This window comes from Oncorhynchus masou, chromosome 25 (assembly GCF_036934945.1).
Source record: "Oncorhynchus masou masou isolate Uvic2021 chromosome 25, UVic_Omas_1.1, whole genome shotgun sequence".
In the NCBI taxonomy this organism is placed as follows: domain Eukaryota; kingdom Metazoa; phylum Chordata; class Actinopteri; order Salmoniformes; family Salmonidae; genus Oncorhynchus; species Oncorhynchus masou.
Genome location: NC_088236.1, coordinates 41,634,535 through 41,650,758, shown reverse-complemented (window position 1 = coordinate 41,650,758; position 16,224 = coordinate 41,634,535). Strand labels below are relative to the sequence as shown.

Genomic DNA, 16,224 nt, shown 5'->3' with positions numbered 1-16,224 from the left:
CTTGTCCTGACCTTCAGCTTCTGTTTGCAGCGAACATGTTGCCACAATTTCAGTTGAACGATTTGAATGAACATTCCGAAATGTTACAGTGAAACATCAAACAGCTACTTTTTTTGGATTACTGTGGCTTTCTAGCGACAATATTCAAACTGTAAACGACTTAACTATTCCTACTAATTACAGTAGAAATTCTACATGGCCACTTTATTATTTTTAGTGGAAGTTTAGACCCGAAACAGACATTTACGTTCGCGGCACACAAGCTTCTCAGACTGCTAGCTAACTTTAGCGAACAGTCGCGGTTTACACAAAACAAGTGGAATATTGGGTGTGTGTCCGTCTGCTGGGTTTGTGTGCAGGAACTTTGACGAGGTTATCTCCAGTTTTGCTGACCCGCTCCTGGAGAGCCCGCTTTTCCCCGAGGCCTGCTCCAGCCTCTACGAGGAGGATACCTGCAAGGTGTGATGGGATCGTGTTAGAGGCTTTATGGAATTGTTGCTTCTGGGGGTTGCTCTCAAGCCACAAGGGGTCTACTAAATGGACAGAAATATTGGCGAGGAAAATACCTCATTAGAACAACAACAAAAATATTTTTTTTTTTGCTTAAAACAAATTTGTTTCATTAGATAAGGAATGGATATGATATAATATTGATATCTTTGCATATGAACTATACAGCTACAATCTGAGTTTTTTTGTGGGGTTTTTTGGTATACGAGGTGAAGGCTGACATTTCTCACTAAGCTGTGATTATTTCCCCATGCGCTCCAGCAGAACATGAAGGAGAACCCCATCCACATCATCAATGTGTCCATCAAGTCGGCGGACACAGAGGATGACGATACCTTGGTCACGGCCTTCGCTGCCTTTGCCCAGTCTAAGGTCAGCAGCATGGTTCATCCCACCAAACTGTCACAGTATAATTATGTTGTGGCTTTTTTCTTCATAGGGGTGAATCCTAGATTCTGCTCACGTTGAATTTCAACTTTGTCTCCCATTGACCTCAACACAGGATTAAGTGAATATTTGACTTAAGTGGAAGTTAGGATCCTTCTTCATTGTTATCCCGGGTGTCTCCTATGATTATACTTGATATGATGATTTCTTATTACAGAAGGTTTTACTCTTTGAGCACGGCATCCGAAGGATCACGTTTTTAGTCGCACAGAGGGTAAGATGTTTCTACGAGACCATTTTGAAATGGCCTCGTACGGCCATCCTGATCTCGCGAGCTTCCATTCTGTTGCACGGAATCCACGTAGCAAAACGGATTGTAAGCTCGCGAGATGGAGATGGTCGTACGAGGCAACATTTTGAAATATCCCTTTGCTGCTGTTGAATACGACTGTTAATAGTGCTCCGTCATCTCTTCTTATTAATCTGATTTTACTTACGATTAACTTCATTTTAATCTACTTTGGATTTACTATTAATATACTATTAACTTAATATTAACTTACTATTAAACTATGGCTAATAAAAGCAGGGTCGTTTCCATTAGTGCACACCGCAGCAAAGCGTTTTGCAACAGAAAACGAAAACGAGCATTTCTTATTCGACAACTTCAGGTAGTCCCTCCCTGTTTCCGTCAATTTTCTTCCTTTTGGTGCCTAATGAATACGACCAAGATGAATCTAATTTTCCTCTTTGATTTTTACCAGAGGGAATTTCCCAAGTTCTTCACTTTCAGAGCCAGAGACGGGGTAAAAAAATAACTTCTTTACAATTTTTTTTAGATTTTTTAACAATAACTAGACATTTTTTATACATGAACAGCTTTAAAACACCACCCACTCTCTCTCCACCTGTGTGTGTCTCTCTCCCAGTTTCAGGAGGACCGTATCTACAGGAACCTGGAGCCTGCTCTGGCCTTCCAGCTGGAGCTGAACCGCATGCGTAACTTTGACCTGACGGCCGTGCCCTGTGCCAACAGCAAGATGCACCAGTACCTGGGTGCCGCTCGCGTGCAGGAGGGCGCTGAGGTCACAGACTACCGCTACTTCATCCGAGCCATCATGCGCCACTCTGACCTCATCACAAAGGTACGGGGGGGGGAATAAACGCCACACGAGCGCAAGTGTGCAGGGGTGGAAGGAGGCCCCTTTACAAAAACTCTCTTCTAAACAGGAGTTAAAAATACATGTATTGATTTTGCTCCCTTACATTGAAAATAAATCATTTGTGTCTTGCTTGGAACATGACTTTTCTCTCAAAACGCCGGCACCCCTTTCTCTCTGTCCAGGAAGCGTCATTTGAGTACCTACAGAACGAGGGCGAGCGTCTTCTCCTGGAGGCCATGGATGAGCTGGAGGTGGCCTTCAGCAACACCAAATGGCGCACCGACTGCAACCACATCTTCCTCAACTTTGTCCCGACCGTCATAATGGACCCCTCCAAGGTCCGTGTGTCTGTGCTGTTGGCTCCTCCGAGACAAGGGATTTTGGCGACAATCCCATTTTAGTAATAGTCCGTCTTAAATGGGGGCTTATGTGGCTCCTGATCCAAAAAGGGTTCCATAAATGGACAGAAATATTGCCCAGAAATGACCTCCTTGGACAGAAGGGGCACACCTGCCCATACACACGAGGAAAAGCATGTTTGCCTAACACAGAGGATTGTGGGGTTTCATGAGCTAGTTAAAGTGATCCGTGTTATATCATGATGTGTATATGAACTACAGTATGTGTTGCCACTCTTGTGTCCTGTAGATTGAGGAGTCGGTGCGCTCCATGGTGATGCGTTACGGCAGTAGGCTGTGGAAGCTCCGGGTGCTCCAGGCCGAGCTCAAGATCAACATCCGGCTGACGCCCACTGGGACCGCCATCCCCATCCGTCTGTTCCTCACCAACGAGTCCGGCTACTACTTGGACATCAGCTTGTATAAGGAGGTCACAGACCCCTCAACGGGACAGGTAGGCCGATCAGGAAGAGCACTATAAACCGGCACGCAGGCTGGGATCAGCTCACTGGCACAGATTGGTGCACGATGCACAGCCAGAGAAAGTGTTGAATTCGCAGTGCAGCAGGGTCTACAATTTGCTAAACGCTTCACAGGGTATTCCTGAAGACTATATGGAGGCTTAACAAATCAGTTATAAACACTTCTATTTCAGTTTCTCTATCCGTTCGATGCAATGATCTGCAGCTGACAACTGACCTCCGTCTCCCCTCTGACCTCTAGATCATGTTCCAGTCGTACGGGGACAAGCAAGGCCCTCTGCACGGCATGCTCATCAACCATCCCTATGTCACCAAGGACCTGCTGCAGTCCAAACGCTTCCAGGCCCAGACTTTGGGCACCACCTACGTCTACGACTTCCCAGAGATGTTCCGACAGGTGGGGGTTCCTCTCTCTTTCTCTCTCCTTTTTAACACTTGACACTTTTTTAACTGCAGGTACTTAAAAAAATGTCAAAAATGAATCTGTTTTTTTTTACCTTTTGTGTCTCATAGGCCCTCTTTAAGCTTTGGGGTCCGGGGGACAGCTACCCTAAAGACGTGCTGATGTGCACCGAGCTGGTGCTGGACCCGCATGACCGACTGGTGCAGATGAACCGCCTGCCTGGAGACAACGAGGTAGAGCACATAGCGTGCTCACGTGGATTGGAACTGCAACATATTCTAGTGTTACAGAGACGAGCAAGGCCATCTTTCTTTTAAAGCCCCTTATGTTGTCCCGAAACCCTCCTGGCAATCCGGAATACTCTACTTGGCTCTTTATCCCTCTCTCCCAGGTGGGAATGGTAGCCTTCCGGATGCGGATGAAGACTCCAGAGTATCCCGAGGGCCGCGACATCATCGTCATCTGCAACGACATCACCTACATGATTGGCTCGTTCGGGCCCCAGGAGGACCAGCTGTTCCTGCGGGCGTCGGAGATGGCCCGGGCCGAGGGCATTCCACGCATCTACATCTCAGCCAACAGCGGGGCGCGCATCGGCCTGGCCGAGGAGATACGACACATGTTCCAGGTTGCCTGGACCGACCCCCAGGACCCTTACAAGGTGACTTGTCACTACATAACAGTAGATTCTACAGTGTACATAAGACCTTTTCTTTACAAGGACTGTTCAGTTGAGCGCACCTGCTACTGAATTGTCTTCAGTGGCCTTGTAAAAAGGGTTTTGACTTGTAAGGGCATACCATGCAACAATGTACTTTATTTGGTAAATATTTTCTTAACTCTTCTTCAACTGCACTGTCGGTTAAGGGCTTGTAAGTATGCATTTCAGGTTCAAGTCTACACTTGTTGTATTCGGCGCATGTGACAAATAAAGTTTGATATGAAAGGTGGAAAAAAACGCACTCTCTGGAAATGTTAATTAGAAATGTTAATAGATTTGCAGCAGCAGAGGTCACAGCAATGCAAATTCAATTACGTTTCTTAAGATTTTTTCCTTCTGTCTGTGTGACACTGGCAAAGCTGATTTTGTTACCATGTGCTGGCGGCATGGTCTAATGTGTCGGACAAACTGACTGGTGATCAGAAGAGTGGGTGTGATTGATTTTCTCTGTGGGGCATAATGGCAAGGTGTAATCCTGATGACCTCTTATCAGACTCTACACTGTTTCTGTGTCTGCCCACTTTCTTGGAACTGATGACTGTTTGTTTGTCTTCACCTGTAGGGTTTCAAGTACCTGTACCTGACGCCCCAGGACTACACCCGCATCAGCTCCACCAACGCTGTCCACTGCCACCACGTGGAGGAGGGCGGAGAGTCCAGGTGGCACACGCACGCCCGTCACCTGAGGGGTGTACCACAAAGCAGGATCAATTAGTTAACTATTGATTTGTTGGGACATTTTTTTACTTTTTTTTTTTTATGCTCAAAAGACATATCTATACCTATTTTCAAGCTTATCTTCAAATATCACAATGTTATGGCAGGTCAGCCATAACTCCTTGAACCTGCTTTGTAGTATACCCCTCTGGTGCTCGTCACCCTTATCAACTAGCACAGCTAACACACATAGTCTGGTATCCCAGAGGTCCGCTGACTCACTCTCTCCCCATCCCGTCGACTGGACTCCAGGTACATCATCACTGACATCATAGGGACCGAAGATGGTCTTGGGGTGGAGAACCTGAGAGGATCAGGCACCATCGCCGGGGAGTCTTCCCAGGCCTATGAAGAGATCATCACCATCAGCATGGTCAGGAGGACACACACACACACACACACACACACACACACACACACACACACATCTCTTTGTCTGGTGTTAGATAAACCACGAGGCATGCTATGCTTAACGACCTGGGTTATGTTGACGCTATGGTACTGTATGTCCTGGGTACTGCAGGTGACATGCCGTGCCATTGGGATCGGGGCTTATCTAGTGCGTCTGGGACAGAGGGTTATCCAGGTGGAGAACTCCCACATCATCCTGACCGGGGCTGGGGCCCTCAACAAGGTACGCCTCTGTCCCTTCTGCTTGGATTCTTCATGCGTTTTACAACTCTGAGACTTACATAAGAAGTATACACAGGCCCACTGTTAGGATAACTATGGGAGCTCGTATGTTCAAAATAATATATGAAAATATGTTTTTCAACTAAAATACCCCTCTAACCCTCATACTACCAACATGTTATATACATGGATTACCAACTGGGGTCATTTTGACAAGCAACAATCATAGAAAAATATTAACTTAATTATTATCAAGACCTCATTAGACATATAAATAATGCAATCAGTTTAAAAAAAATACCAAACTGACTTATTTTAGCAAAATGTGTTAATTAGCATATTCTATTAAAAAAAATATATATATTAATGTTAACCTTCATTAATGTGCATAATTTTTCCCAAAGTCCAAACCACATTAGTACTAAAAAGCTGATTTACCATAATTTGATTGTAGTATCATTTAGTTTTTCAGAATTTTGAAGTAAATATTCATTTTGACATGAGCTAAATATACATAATTGTATTTACAGTGTTTAATCCATTAATCATGAGACGATTACCATAAATATGGCTTTATTTTATGTATTTACTTACCCCAAAGCCATAAGCATCGCTTCTAGTGAAACAATGGAAGTGGTAGGGCCTATGGCAGGAAGCTTCTAAAAGCATGTCCAAATCCTCAGTCACTTCAAACCAAACGTTATAGCAACCAAAACACCATAAAAAGTTGCATGTATAGAATATTGGAGGATATTATAGGAATTCTGGTATTTATAAAATATTTCCTGTAGAATAACTATGGATAACTTGTAATTATGTCTCCAGAGAAAGCTAGATTCAAATAAAGGTCCTATTTATCAAATGACTACAGGCGGATTAGGTGTTTTTGGCCGGGGTACAAAATTACCCCAAAGGTCTTCTAAAAATAAAAATAAGTCCATATTGATACAGAAACACTAAACAACTATTTAGATTGGTTGATTGACAAAAGTCATGAAGAATTGAATAAATCACCTTTTGGGCTATGATCAAAAATATGACTCTTGTGTCAAAATGACCCCAGTCGGTTGTATGACGGTTAAGGAGTCTCGTATTTCATAAGTAGTGAAACCTGTTTTAAATCGTCAGAACTGCATTGTCCTATAATCCTCTGGATATGTGACGCGTTTCCACTGCCCTTGACAGTGAAGCTGTTGCCGTTACAGGTTCTGGGTCGAGAAGTGTACACCTCCAACAACCAGCTGGGAGGCGTCCAGATCATGCACAACAACGGAGTGACGCACACTACTGTGCCCGATGACTTTGAGGGCGTTTTCACTATCCTGCGCTGGCTCTCCTATATGCCGAAGGTACATAATGAAAAAGAGGAAGACCAGGTCTGACCCCATATTCATAAAGATTCTCAGAGAAGGAGCGCTGATCTGGGATCACATCGCCTCTGTCCATGTAATCATATTCATTATGATCTGATGGACAAAATGGATCCGAGATCAGCACTTTTTTAATCTGAGACGCCAATTTGGCAAGACAGCCCAAACAGATCTCAGACCAGGCTGAAGATGTCCCATAAGAGGTCAAACTCAGCCAACCAACCCCCAGATAGGAGTTGTCAGCACATTGTTCTACTCTTATTTCAGACCAAGCACTCTCCGGTGCCGGTGATCCCACCCAAGGACCCAGTGGAGAGGGAGATCGAGTTCACCCCCACCAAGGCTCCCTATGACCCCCGCTGGCTACTGGCCGGGAGGCCCCACCCCAGTGAGACATACCCTGCAGCATACATAACCCTCTTAACTCTGCCCAGGTTCTATTTCTCCCAGCCCCTGAGTTGACAGACATGGCTATGTCACCCAGTGCAGTGTACTGAATATTACATTTTTAAAGTGCATAAAAAAAGTTTGCAATATACTGTACATTATTGCTGTCGTAGACTATTTTTGTGTGTTGTGTTTAGCTGTAAAAGGAGCCTGGCAGAGTGGATTTTGTGACCATGGCTCGTTCATGGAAGTGATGGGGTCTTGGGCCCAGACAGTAGTGGTGGGCAGAGCCAGGTGAGTGTACTGTATAGACAGACACACACACACACGTATATACATGCGCGCAATATAAAAGATTACAGAAGACATATGGGTAACAATTTCTTAAAAGCTGCAGGTACAATGCAGTTTTAATACATTCATGCATTTTAAGACTAGTCATGAGCATGTTTGACCCCGTTACGTCTTATAATCATCTCATAATGACCCTTACTAAATATCAGTCATTTCGAGTCAGTTGATACATGGAGAGAGAGCGAGACAACTTTAATTATTATATACAATTATGAAGGCTCATAGATGATTATAACAGCTTGTTCAGCGTTATACCTGCAGGATATGGAATCACTGAGATGTAGCAGTTCCAAAGGCAGACTGCCAACTAATTTGTAACACAACACCACAGGTTAGGAGGGATTCCCCTTGGCGTCATCGCTGTGGAAACACGCACCGTTGAGGTGGCTATCCCGGCCGATCCAGCAAACTTGGATTCTGAGGCCAGAGTGAGTGGCTTTGTGTCCTCCATTATATGTTGTGATTATGTATTGGACCTGCTTGGGCCGTATGCCAAGGCGACATGTTCGTCAACCATCATGAATTAAGAGTTGATGCCTTTGCTCATTTTCGAAAAGGGGACACATGATCTGACAAGGTAATACAGACTCATTTGACACCTGCAACAGAGTTTAACATCCCTCTGTGTGTGTCACTCACACACTCACTCAGCTGGTGCAGCAGGCCGGCCAAGTGTGGTTTCCGGACTCTGCCTTCAAGACGGCCCAGGCCATCCGTGACTTCAACCGTGAGCGGCTTCCTCTGATGGTGTTCGCCAACTGGAGAGGCTTCTCCGGGGGAATGAAGGGTACTGACTGGCCAACCTGGGATTAAATACTATTCAAAATCATTTCAAATAATTTTTGTATCTGTGCTGGGTTGAGCTTGCCTGTTGCAATAAGACTACTAGGACATCTCAAATGCAAGTCACACTCACCTGGCACTCCAGCCAGACTAAAGCAAACGCTCAACACATTTGAACAATTTCTAATAGTATTTGAACCCTAGTCTGGTACTGACTCGGGTTCAAATTCTAGTTTTTCTTCTAAATCTGTAAACAATATTGTAAATATTGGTGTTACCACAACTGCAAGTCCGTTTTTATTTCTCTCAGACATGTACGACCAGGTGCTGAAGTATGGGGCCTATATCGTGGACGGCCTGCGTGAGTTCCGCCAGCCTGTGTTGATCTACATCCCGCCGCACGCTGAGCTGAGAGGGGGATCCTGGGTGGTGATCGATCCCACCATCAACCTTCTGTGCATGGAGCTCTACGCAGACCGAGAGAGCAGGTGGGCTATTTTTTAAAAACATGCCAGGGCAGCTTCTCTCCAGAGTCACGAATGAGCTGCTCTCTTACTCCTTTCCCTCTTCTACTCTCTCTCATCCCCCTTTCCCTGTTGTCTCATCTCCACCCCTCTCCCCCTCTCCCTGTCAAGGGGTGGTGTTCTAGAGGCAGAGGGCACTGTGGAGATCAAGTATCGCAGGAAGGACCTGTTGAAAACCATGCGCCGGATCGACTCGGTCTACGCCGGTCTGGCTGAACAGCTTGGTAAACAGCCTGGTAAACTCTTACAACAGTACCTGTTGTTCCACCCATATGTACGATAGGCATCGTGTTTTCTTTTTAGTTGGCATTGTAAAAAAAAAAAAAAAAAAGCTAAAGGTCATGAACAGTCAATCGTGTTTGTGAAGTTATGATATTTGAAGGACACCAGATCAAAGTATGAAAAGTGTCTGTTGGTCCTACATTGATAAAGTGTGATCATAAAGTTACTGGTCCACTCCCCCATGTCCAACACTTGGATTCAGAAGATGGGATTATTAAGGGGATAGGTTGACATTAACTCTAATTTTAATACACCGATGATAACATGATATTCTCTTGCCTAATTACTGGCTAGCTATGTCTTCAGCCAACTTGGAACAAAAGGGGGGGGGGGGGGTCATTCAAAACTCGAACGCAGTTGTAAAGTCAGCACATCTGTCTGATGCATCACAAGAGACATGCTAAATGGGAGATGTATACTTTTTTCAAATGTCCTGGTAGTTAGCCATGAGAGAAAGTACTTTTCAGAATGACTGTTCGGTTTTCCCATGTCTAGAGTCCAGTGGTGTAAATTACTTTTCAGTTTTTACGTATTTTCTTTTATGTATCTGTACATTACTATTCATATTTTTGACTTCTAATCCACTACAATCGTTTAGAAAATAACATACTTTTTACTCCGTACATTTTCCATGAAACCAATAGTACTTGTTACGTTTCGAATGCTTAGCAGGACAGGAAAATTGGCCAATTCCCACACTTATCAACAGAACATCCCTGGTCATAACTACTAACTCTGATCTGGCGGACTCATTAAACACACATTTTTCATTTGGACATTATGTCTGAGTGTTGGAGTGTGCCCTGGTTATTTGTAAATTTTAAAAACAAGCAAATCGTGGCGGATGGTTTGCTTAACATAAGGAATGTGAAATGATTTCCTTTTGATATATTTAAAACCAAATACTTTTAGACTTTTCCTCAAGTAGTATTTTACTGGGTGACTTTTACTTGAGTCAAAGGAAGCTATCTTTACTTTTACTGTGGGTACATTTTCCACCAGTGCTAGAGTCACAGGGGTTCGACAACCATTCAGAAAACAGCGGGGTCGTGTTCATTAGGCACCAAACGAAAGGAAACCGGGCAAGACTTGCTAATGCTAATTTTCTGCTTTCCATTGCGAAATGTTTTCAAACATCTTTAATTCGGTGTCCTAATGAGCAGGGACTGAAACGGGGAAAGACATCCTGGACTTGGCCAATAAGAAATGCAAATTTTACGCTTTTTAATTGCAAGATGTTTTTAAACCTCTTTAATTCTGTGTCCTAATGAACAGGGAGGAGACATTGGTTAATAAATCCTTTTGACTGGCCAGGTACACCGGAGCTGACAGACAAACAGCGGAAGGACCTGGAAGCCAAGCTGAGGGCCAGAGAGGAGTTCCTGCTGCCCATCTACCACCAAGTGGCAGTGCAGTTTGTGGACCTCCACGACACCCCTGGTAGAATGCACGAGAAGGGTGCCATCACGGTAAAAAAAAACTCCCTTTTTGTGTTTTACAATAACACTTTGTGTTATAATTGGGGTTGGAACCCCCAAAAATTCAAATAGTTTATTTCTGAACGGAACCCACATTTAAATTCCTTTCCACTGTTCCGACTAGCAAAATAAAGTTCTGAACCAGTTTGAAAACGAAAAAAGTTATGGTTTATATCGTTCCTGTCTGTTATTTTTTTAAACATTTAGCTCAACATAAAATTACTTCACCAATCAGTGCGGATAGAGCAGCTTGCTAAGAAGTGGGCAAGCTATAGTTGTTTACATGCAACTATAGCGAGATGCGACTGAAATTTTGCGGGTGGGGAGTGAGATGGTGGAGGAGGCTTGGCTTGAGGCTCTGAGCATCTTGTTATGACATGCATTATCTGAATTAGTTACACAAAATTATACCAACAGAAGAGTGGCTTTTATGAAGGAACTTTGAATGTCCTTGAACTTCCAAGAGTTAGCTTAGCGTTGGACCAGAGCTAGCTGCCTAACCTTTTTTTAAATTTAATAAATCCAATGTGGAATGTGATAACTGTAGTAACCTTAACTAGTATTGAAAAAGTTAATCCATTCTTCTCTAATTAAAAAAATCTCTCTCCCTAATTTCTGAATCACGTTTGTAATGTCGATAGACTACAGTAGCCTATGCTTCGGCGGGGGAGGGGCAGGTAGCCACATCTGTCAGGCAGACAGTGGAATACATTTCTGAGTGACAGCGTGAGGGCTTTGCATAGGTGTTTTGTTGCATTTTGTTTGGTACTGGAAAAAACGCCAGAACATTAAAATAACTTTATTAACTGGTTGCCATTCTTTTAAAATGACAGTTCTGTTCCAGAACAGTGTAGATCACTTTCGTTCTGATTCTGTTCCTTGAACGATTCCGATATTTTCTGGTTTTTGGTTCTGTTCCCTGAACTGGTTCCAACCCCCAGTTGTGATAGTCAATCAAACAATGGAATGTGCCAGAACAATCCCTGGAAAGCAAAATAAAGTTCAATGAGACCTCAATGGGCAGACAGGAGATGAATATGTGATGCCTGGTCCCATTCTCCACGCCTGCCATGGGGCATTAGTGTCCCTCACTCTATGGTCTATGTAACCTGGTGGTCACATGCAGGACATCCTGGACTGGAAGAATGTGCGGAGCTTCTTCTACTGGCGTCTGCGGCGCCTCCTGCTGGAGGGCGTGGTGAAGTGCGAGGTCCTGCAGGCCAACCCAGAGCTGAGTGACGGACACATCCAGTCCATGTTGCGCCGCTGGTTTGTGGAGACAGAGGGCACGGTCCAGGTATGGATGTCACAACGTAATTGCTCTGTTCATGTGATACAAGCAAGGTTATCCTATTGTAATGGAGTACCCCTGTCTGAAACATGTAATCCCAATTGTCACCCTCGGAACATTTAGTTATTTTTGGTCCAGTGTTTAAGATGTTGGGTTACTGCGTGGGGGACCCAGGTTCGAATCCCACTGGTTACACAATCTATTACAATCCATGGTGTGTAGAAGTGTTTTTAGAGTTAGGTTCTGTGCTTAATTTCCAGGCGTACCTTTGGGACAATAACAAAGCGGTGGTGGAGTGGCTGGAGAAGCATTTGGCCAAAGAGGACGGCACACGATCCGCCATCAGAGAGAACATCAAGTACCTGAAGAGGGACCACGCCTTGAAACACATCCGCAGGTACACACACACACACACACACACACACACACATTTCTACACTTGAAAGTACTGTGTGCATATAATCCTATGTATGTACTGTGTGTGTGTGTGTGTGTGTGTGTGTGTGTGTGTTATCCCAGCATTGTGCAGGCCAACCCTGAGGTGACCATGGACTGCATCATCCACATGAGCCAGTCCATCACTCCATCCCAGAGGGCCAAGATCTCCCACCTGCTGGCCACGATGGACGGCACCGCGCCCAGTTAAACTCCAGATCTGAGGTTGAGCTGCCCAATGCCTTACACAGGAAATCTCTGAAGTTCTAGCATAGGGGATAGAATAGTTAAGTAGGTCTGTGGGATGTGGACCCAGGGCATGGGGACAGGGGGACACATGCACTATCTCCCCATCGGTGCCGCCTACTTTCTATTGTTGAGTTGAGACAATAAAACTAAGGCGCCAAAGAAGCCAAAACGTGTCTAATTCTCAGGGTTGGGGCGAGTTCGGGCTGCTCATACGCTATAACCATGCAGCACTATACACTACACATGCAGAAGATCAAGGGTCCCTGCTTTGGGTAGATTTAGTTTTCTTTCCGCGGCTGGTCGGGGGGCCGGAACATAGTTATAAATCATTTGTACACTGCAAATTGACCGCAAGAATCCAAAACATATATAGTATTTGACAAAAAACGGTATAATTTTAAACCTTGATTTCATTGGGATACGATCACTTATGCCTCTCTATTTATGCGTGGGAATACTTGGGAACAGATTCCCTAAATTTAAATACCTTTTAGCTGATTTCCTAGCGATTTTAGTCTTATGTTCAACAAATGAAAAATATTTTTTTAAATCTTCAGCTTGGGGTGCCAAATAAAATCGCCCGGGGGTTTCGGTAAGTATTCAGACCCCTTCACTTTTTCCACATGTTGTTACGTTACAGCCTTGTTCTAAGATGGATTCATTTGTTTTTCCCCCTCATCAATCTGCACACACTACCCCATAATGACAAAGCAAAAACAGATTTGGGGATTTTTTTCTGAATATATACAAAAATAAACGCTACAAGCTTGGCACAACTGTATTTGGGGAGTTTCTCCCATTCTTCTCTGCAGATCCTCTCAAGCTCTGTCAGGTTGGATGGGGAGCGTCGCTGCACAGCTATTTTCAGGTCTCTCCAGAGATGTTTGATCGGGTTCAAGTCCGGGCTCTGGCTGGGCCACTCAAGGACATCCAGAGACTTGTCCCGAAGCCACTCCTGCGTTGTCTTTGCTATATGCTGAGGGTCTTTGCCCTGTTGGAACCTTCACCCCAGTCTGAGAACCTGCTCAGAACTTCATCAAGGATCTCTCTGTACTTTGCTTCGTTCATCTTTCCCTCGATCCTGTCTAGTCTCCCAGTCCCTGCCACTGAAAAACATCCTCACGGCATGATGCTGCCACCACCATGCTTTACCGTAGGGATGGTGCCAGGTTTCTTCCGGACGTCACATTTGGCATTCAGGCCAAAATGTTCAATCTTGGTTTCATCCTTTAGGTGCCTTTCGGCAAACTCCAAGCAGGCTGTCATTTGCCTTGTGCTGAGGAGTGGCTTCCGTCTGGCCACTCTACCATAAAGGCCTGATTGGTGGAGGGCTGCAGAGATGGTGGTCCTTCTGGAAGGGAACTCTGGAGCTCTGTCAGTGACTCTTGGGTCACCTCCCTGACCAAGGCCTTTCTCCCCTGATTGCTCAGTTTGGTCGGGCGGCCAGCTGTAGGAAGAGGCTTGGTGGTTCCAAACTTCTTCCGTTTAAGAATGATGGCCTCCGTGTTCTTGGAGACCTTCAATGCTGCAGAAATGTTTTGGTACCCTTTCCCAGATCTGTGCTTCGACACAATCCTGTCTCGGAGCTCAAGGGACAATTCCTTTGACCTCATGGTTTGGTTTTTGCTCTGACCTGCACTGTCAACTGTGGGACCTTTTAAATAGACAGGTGTGCCTTTCCAAATCATGTCCAATCAATTGAATTTACCACAGGTGGACTCCCAAGTTGTAGAAACATCTCAAGCATGATCAATGGAAACAGGATGCACCTGAGCTCAATGTTGGGTCTCATAGCAAAGGATCTGAATACTTACGTAAATAAGGTGTTTTTATATACATTTTCAAAAATGTCTAAAAACCTGTTTTCGCTTTTTCATTATGGGATATTGTGTGTAGATTTATTTAATACATATTAGAATAAGACTAACGTAACAAAATGTGGAAAAAGTCAAGGGTTCTGAATACTTTCTGAATGTGCTGTACATGGCAACATTGTTGTGGTATTGTAGCTTTAGCGGTTCAAGAGCAGTGGTGGATCCAAATAATTCCAAATCAAGCATATGGAGCTTTTATGCACATTTAAAAGTATAAAAGTTATCAAAAAGCTGTAAACAAGCAACCTATTCCAGACTGGTCTACACATTTTTAAGTTTGAAAGGTGTTTCCAGCTTTAACGGTACAAGACTAGTTATAGGCTACATTTTTACCATTCTAGTCTATGGCCATTGAAATGCATTGGGAAAGGGCTGTTTTTTGTGTTGGTAGCTTTTACGGTTTTGGCACTACAGGTTCCAGTGGAATAATAATAATTGAAAACATTTTAAGAGTAAACCATTTTAATATTTTCATTAATCACACCTAGTTATCAAACGTACAACCCCCCCCCCGCCCACCTGACACGACAGGCAGGTTAAAGTAAATGGTCGAAGTATTTGAACTCAGGTCTGGTTTCATGTAGTTTTAACATTGCTATGATCAGAGGGAACCACCACTACTCTTTAGCATTTCTGATTCACTTCATCAATAGGATTTGAAAACATGAATTGAATGGATTGGACCATGTGCCTTTTTATCAGTATTTTATCAAGCTTCTCATTGCTAATGCTGTACACTGGCATTTTACAACGGGGGTGAGGAGGGTTTTTGCTCTGGTGTGTTGATCATTCTGTTCATATCTGGGAGAATGTGTGCCGACCTTTGAATGTACGCCAGCCAGGGGCCGAACAAAGCCCTCGTTTGTGTACCATGTAAAATACCTTATTTTTTTATGTGCCAGTGCAAAGACAATACACAAGCCTGTCTGGGGGTTGGGTGATGTGTAGCCTTTACTTCAGTATGTTCCTAGGCCGTCATTGAAAATAAGAATTTATTCTTAACTGACTTGCTAGTTGAAATAAAGATTAAAATATTGACCCCAAAAAAATACTAATTTCAGTGACATTAAATTACATTTCATTAAATAAAATTTTTATTCATTTCATTTACAGAATCATTTCAGTGACAATGGTCTAGTAGGAAAATTTCATTTTTTTCCCCCTCATTAATTTAATCCAAAAATGGGATATGCCAGTATTTTTTTAGTTTTTATTAACCAGTGTTTGTGTGCTCTTGAATTTCTTTCTTTGTATTATTGTTTTTTTTGACTGAATAACAAATACACCTGAGTCATTTCATTTTTATTTTTTTGTTGTCAGTGATGGTGTATGCTGGAGTCTGAGTGAATAATCTTATATAAATGCAGGTGGATAAATTCACACCCATAGTATTTGTATAGTAATAATTTGGAACAAATTGACATTGATATGACTGTCTGTGATATGTGTCTTCATTGTTTTTAATATAATGCTGATTGTTGCTTAAACGCAGGTGAACAGGGGCAGAGAAGGGTATAATGGGTCCCCAAGCCGTTCTGCTGCTGTTGCCTTCATCAAAATACCAGATATCCATTTGAAATGGTCAATAATATATGTAAAATATCTGCCATGTACTTACCCCTTATTAGAGTAATGTATAGTATCTGTAAATAAATGGAATGAATCTGTTTTCAGCAAGTAACTTTTTATTTATCCATTGTGATTTTACAGTACATGTAGCCTGACATCCTCCCAAAAGTTGTGAATAATTCAATGAATATTATTCATTGATTTTAGCATATTT

At 43.5% G+C, this 16,224-nt stretch overlaps 1 protein-coding gene across 11 annotated transcripts in view; it reads left to right on the top strand.

Annotated features, from left to right (window-relative positions):
- The window catches only part of LOC135514354 (acetyl-CoA carboxylase 2-like), a 43,257-nt gene extending 27,135 nt beyond the window's left edge, over positions 1–16,122 (top strand). For 6 of the 11 annotated variants that reach the window (XM_064937783.1, XM_064937788.1, XM_064937782.1 and 3 more), the window contains 24 exons: positions 360–459; positions 772–882; positions 1,115–1,171; positions 1,662–1,703; positions 1,827–2,042; positions 2,243–2,398; positions 2,709–2,912; positions 3,182–3,337; positions 3,454–3,576; positions 3,735–4,004; positions 4,627–4,724; positions 5,034–5,154; positions 5,305–5,415; positions 6,620–6,763; positions 7,052–7,172; positions 7,369–7,465; positions 7,857–7,953; positions 8,177–8,312; positions 8,619–8,796; positions 8,944–9,068; positions 10,429–10,583; positions 11,719–11,889; positions 12,144–12,280; positions 12,403–16,122. In XM_064937783.1, the coding sequence (XP_064793855.1) occupies positions 360–459; positions 772–882; positions 1,115–1,171; positions 1,662–1,703; positions 1,827–2,042; positions 2,243–2,398; positions 2,709–2,912; positions 3,182–3,337; positions 3,454–3,576; positions 3,735–4,004; positions 4,627–4,724; positions 5,034–5,154; positions 5,305–5,415; positions 6,620–6,763; positions 7,052–7,172; positions 7,369–7,465; positions 7,857–7,953; positions 8,177–8,312; positions 8,619–8,796; positions 8,944–9,068; positions 10,429–10,583; positions 11,719–11,889; positions 12,144–12,280; positions 12,403–12,529 (3,253 nt within the window). In that variant the 3' untranslated portion in view covers positions 12,530–16,122. The remainder of the gene's footprint in view (positions 1–359; positions 460–771; positions 883–1,114; positions 1,172–1,661; positions 1,704–1,826; positions 2,043–2,242; positions 2,399–2,708; positions 2,913–3,181; positions 3,338–3,453; positions 3,577–3,734; positions 4,005–4,626; positions 4,725–5,033; positions 5,155–5,304; positions 5,416–6,619; positions 6,764–7,051; positions 7,173–7,368; positions 7,466–7,856; positions 7,954–8,176; positions 8,313–8,618; positions 8,797–8,943; positions 9,069–10,428; positions 10,584–11,718; positions 11,890–12,143; positions 12,281–12,402) is intronic. The other 5 variants (XM_064937790.1, XM_064937787.1, XM_064937789.1 and 2 more) reach the window with 3 other exon arrangements.
- The last annotated feature ends 102 nt before the right edge of the window (positions 16,123–16,224 follow it).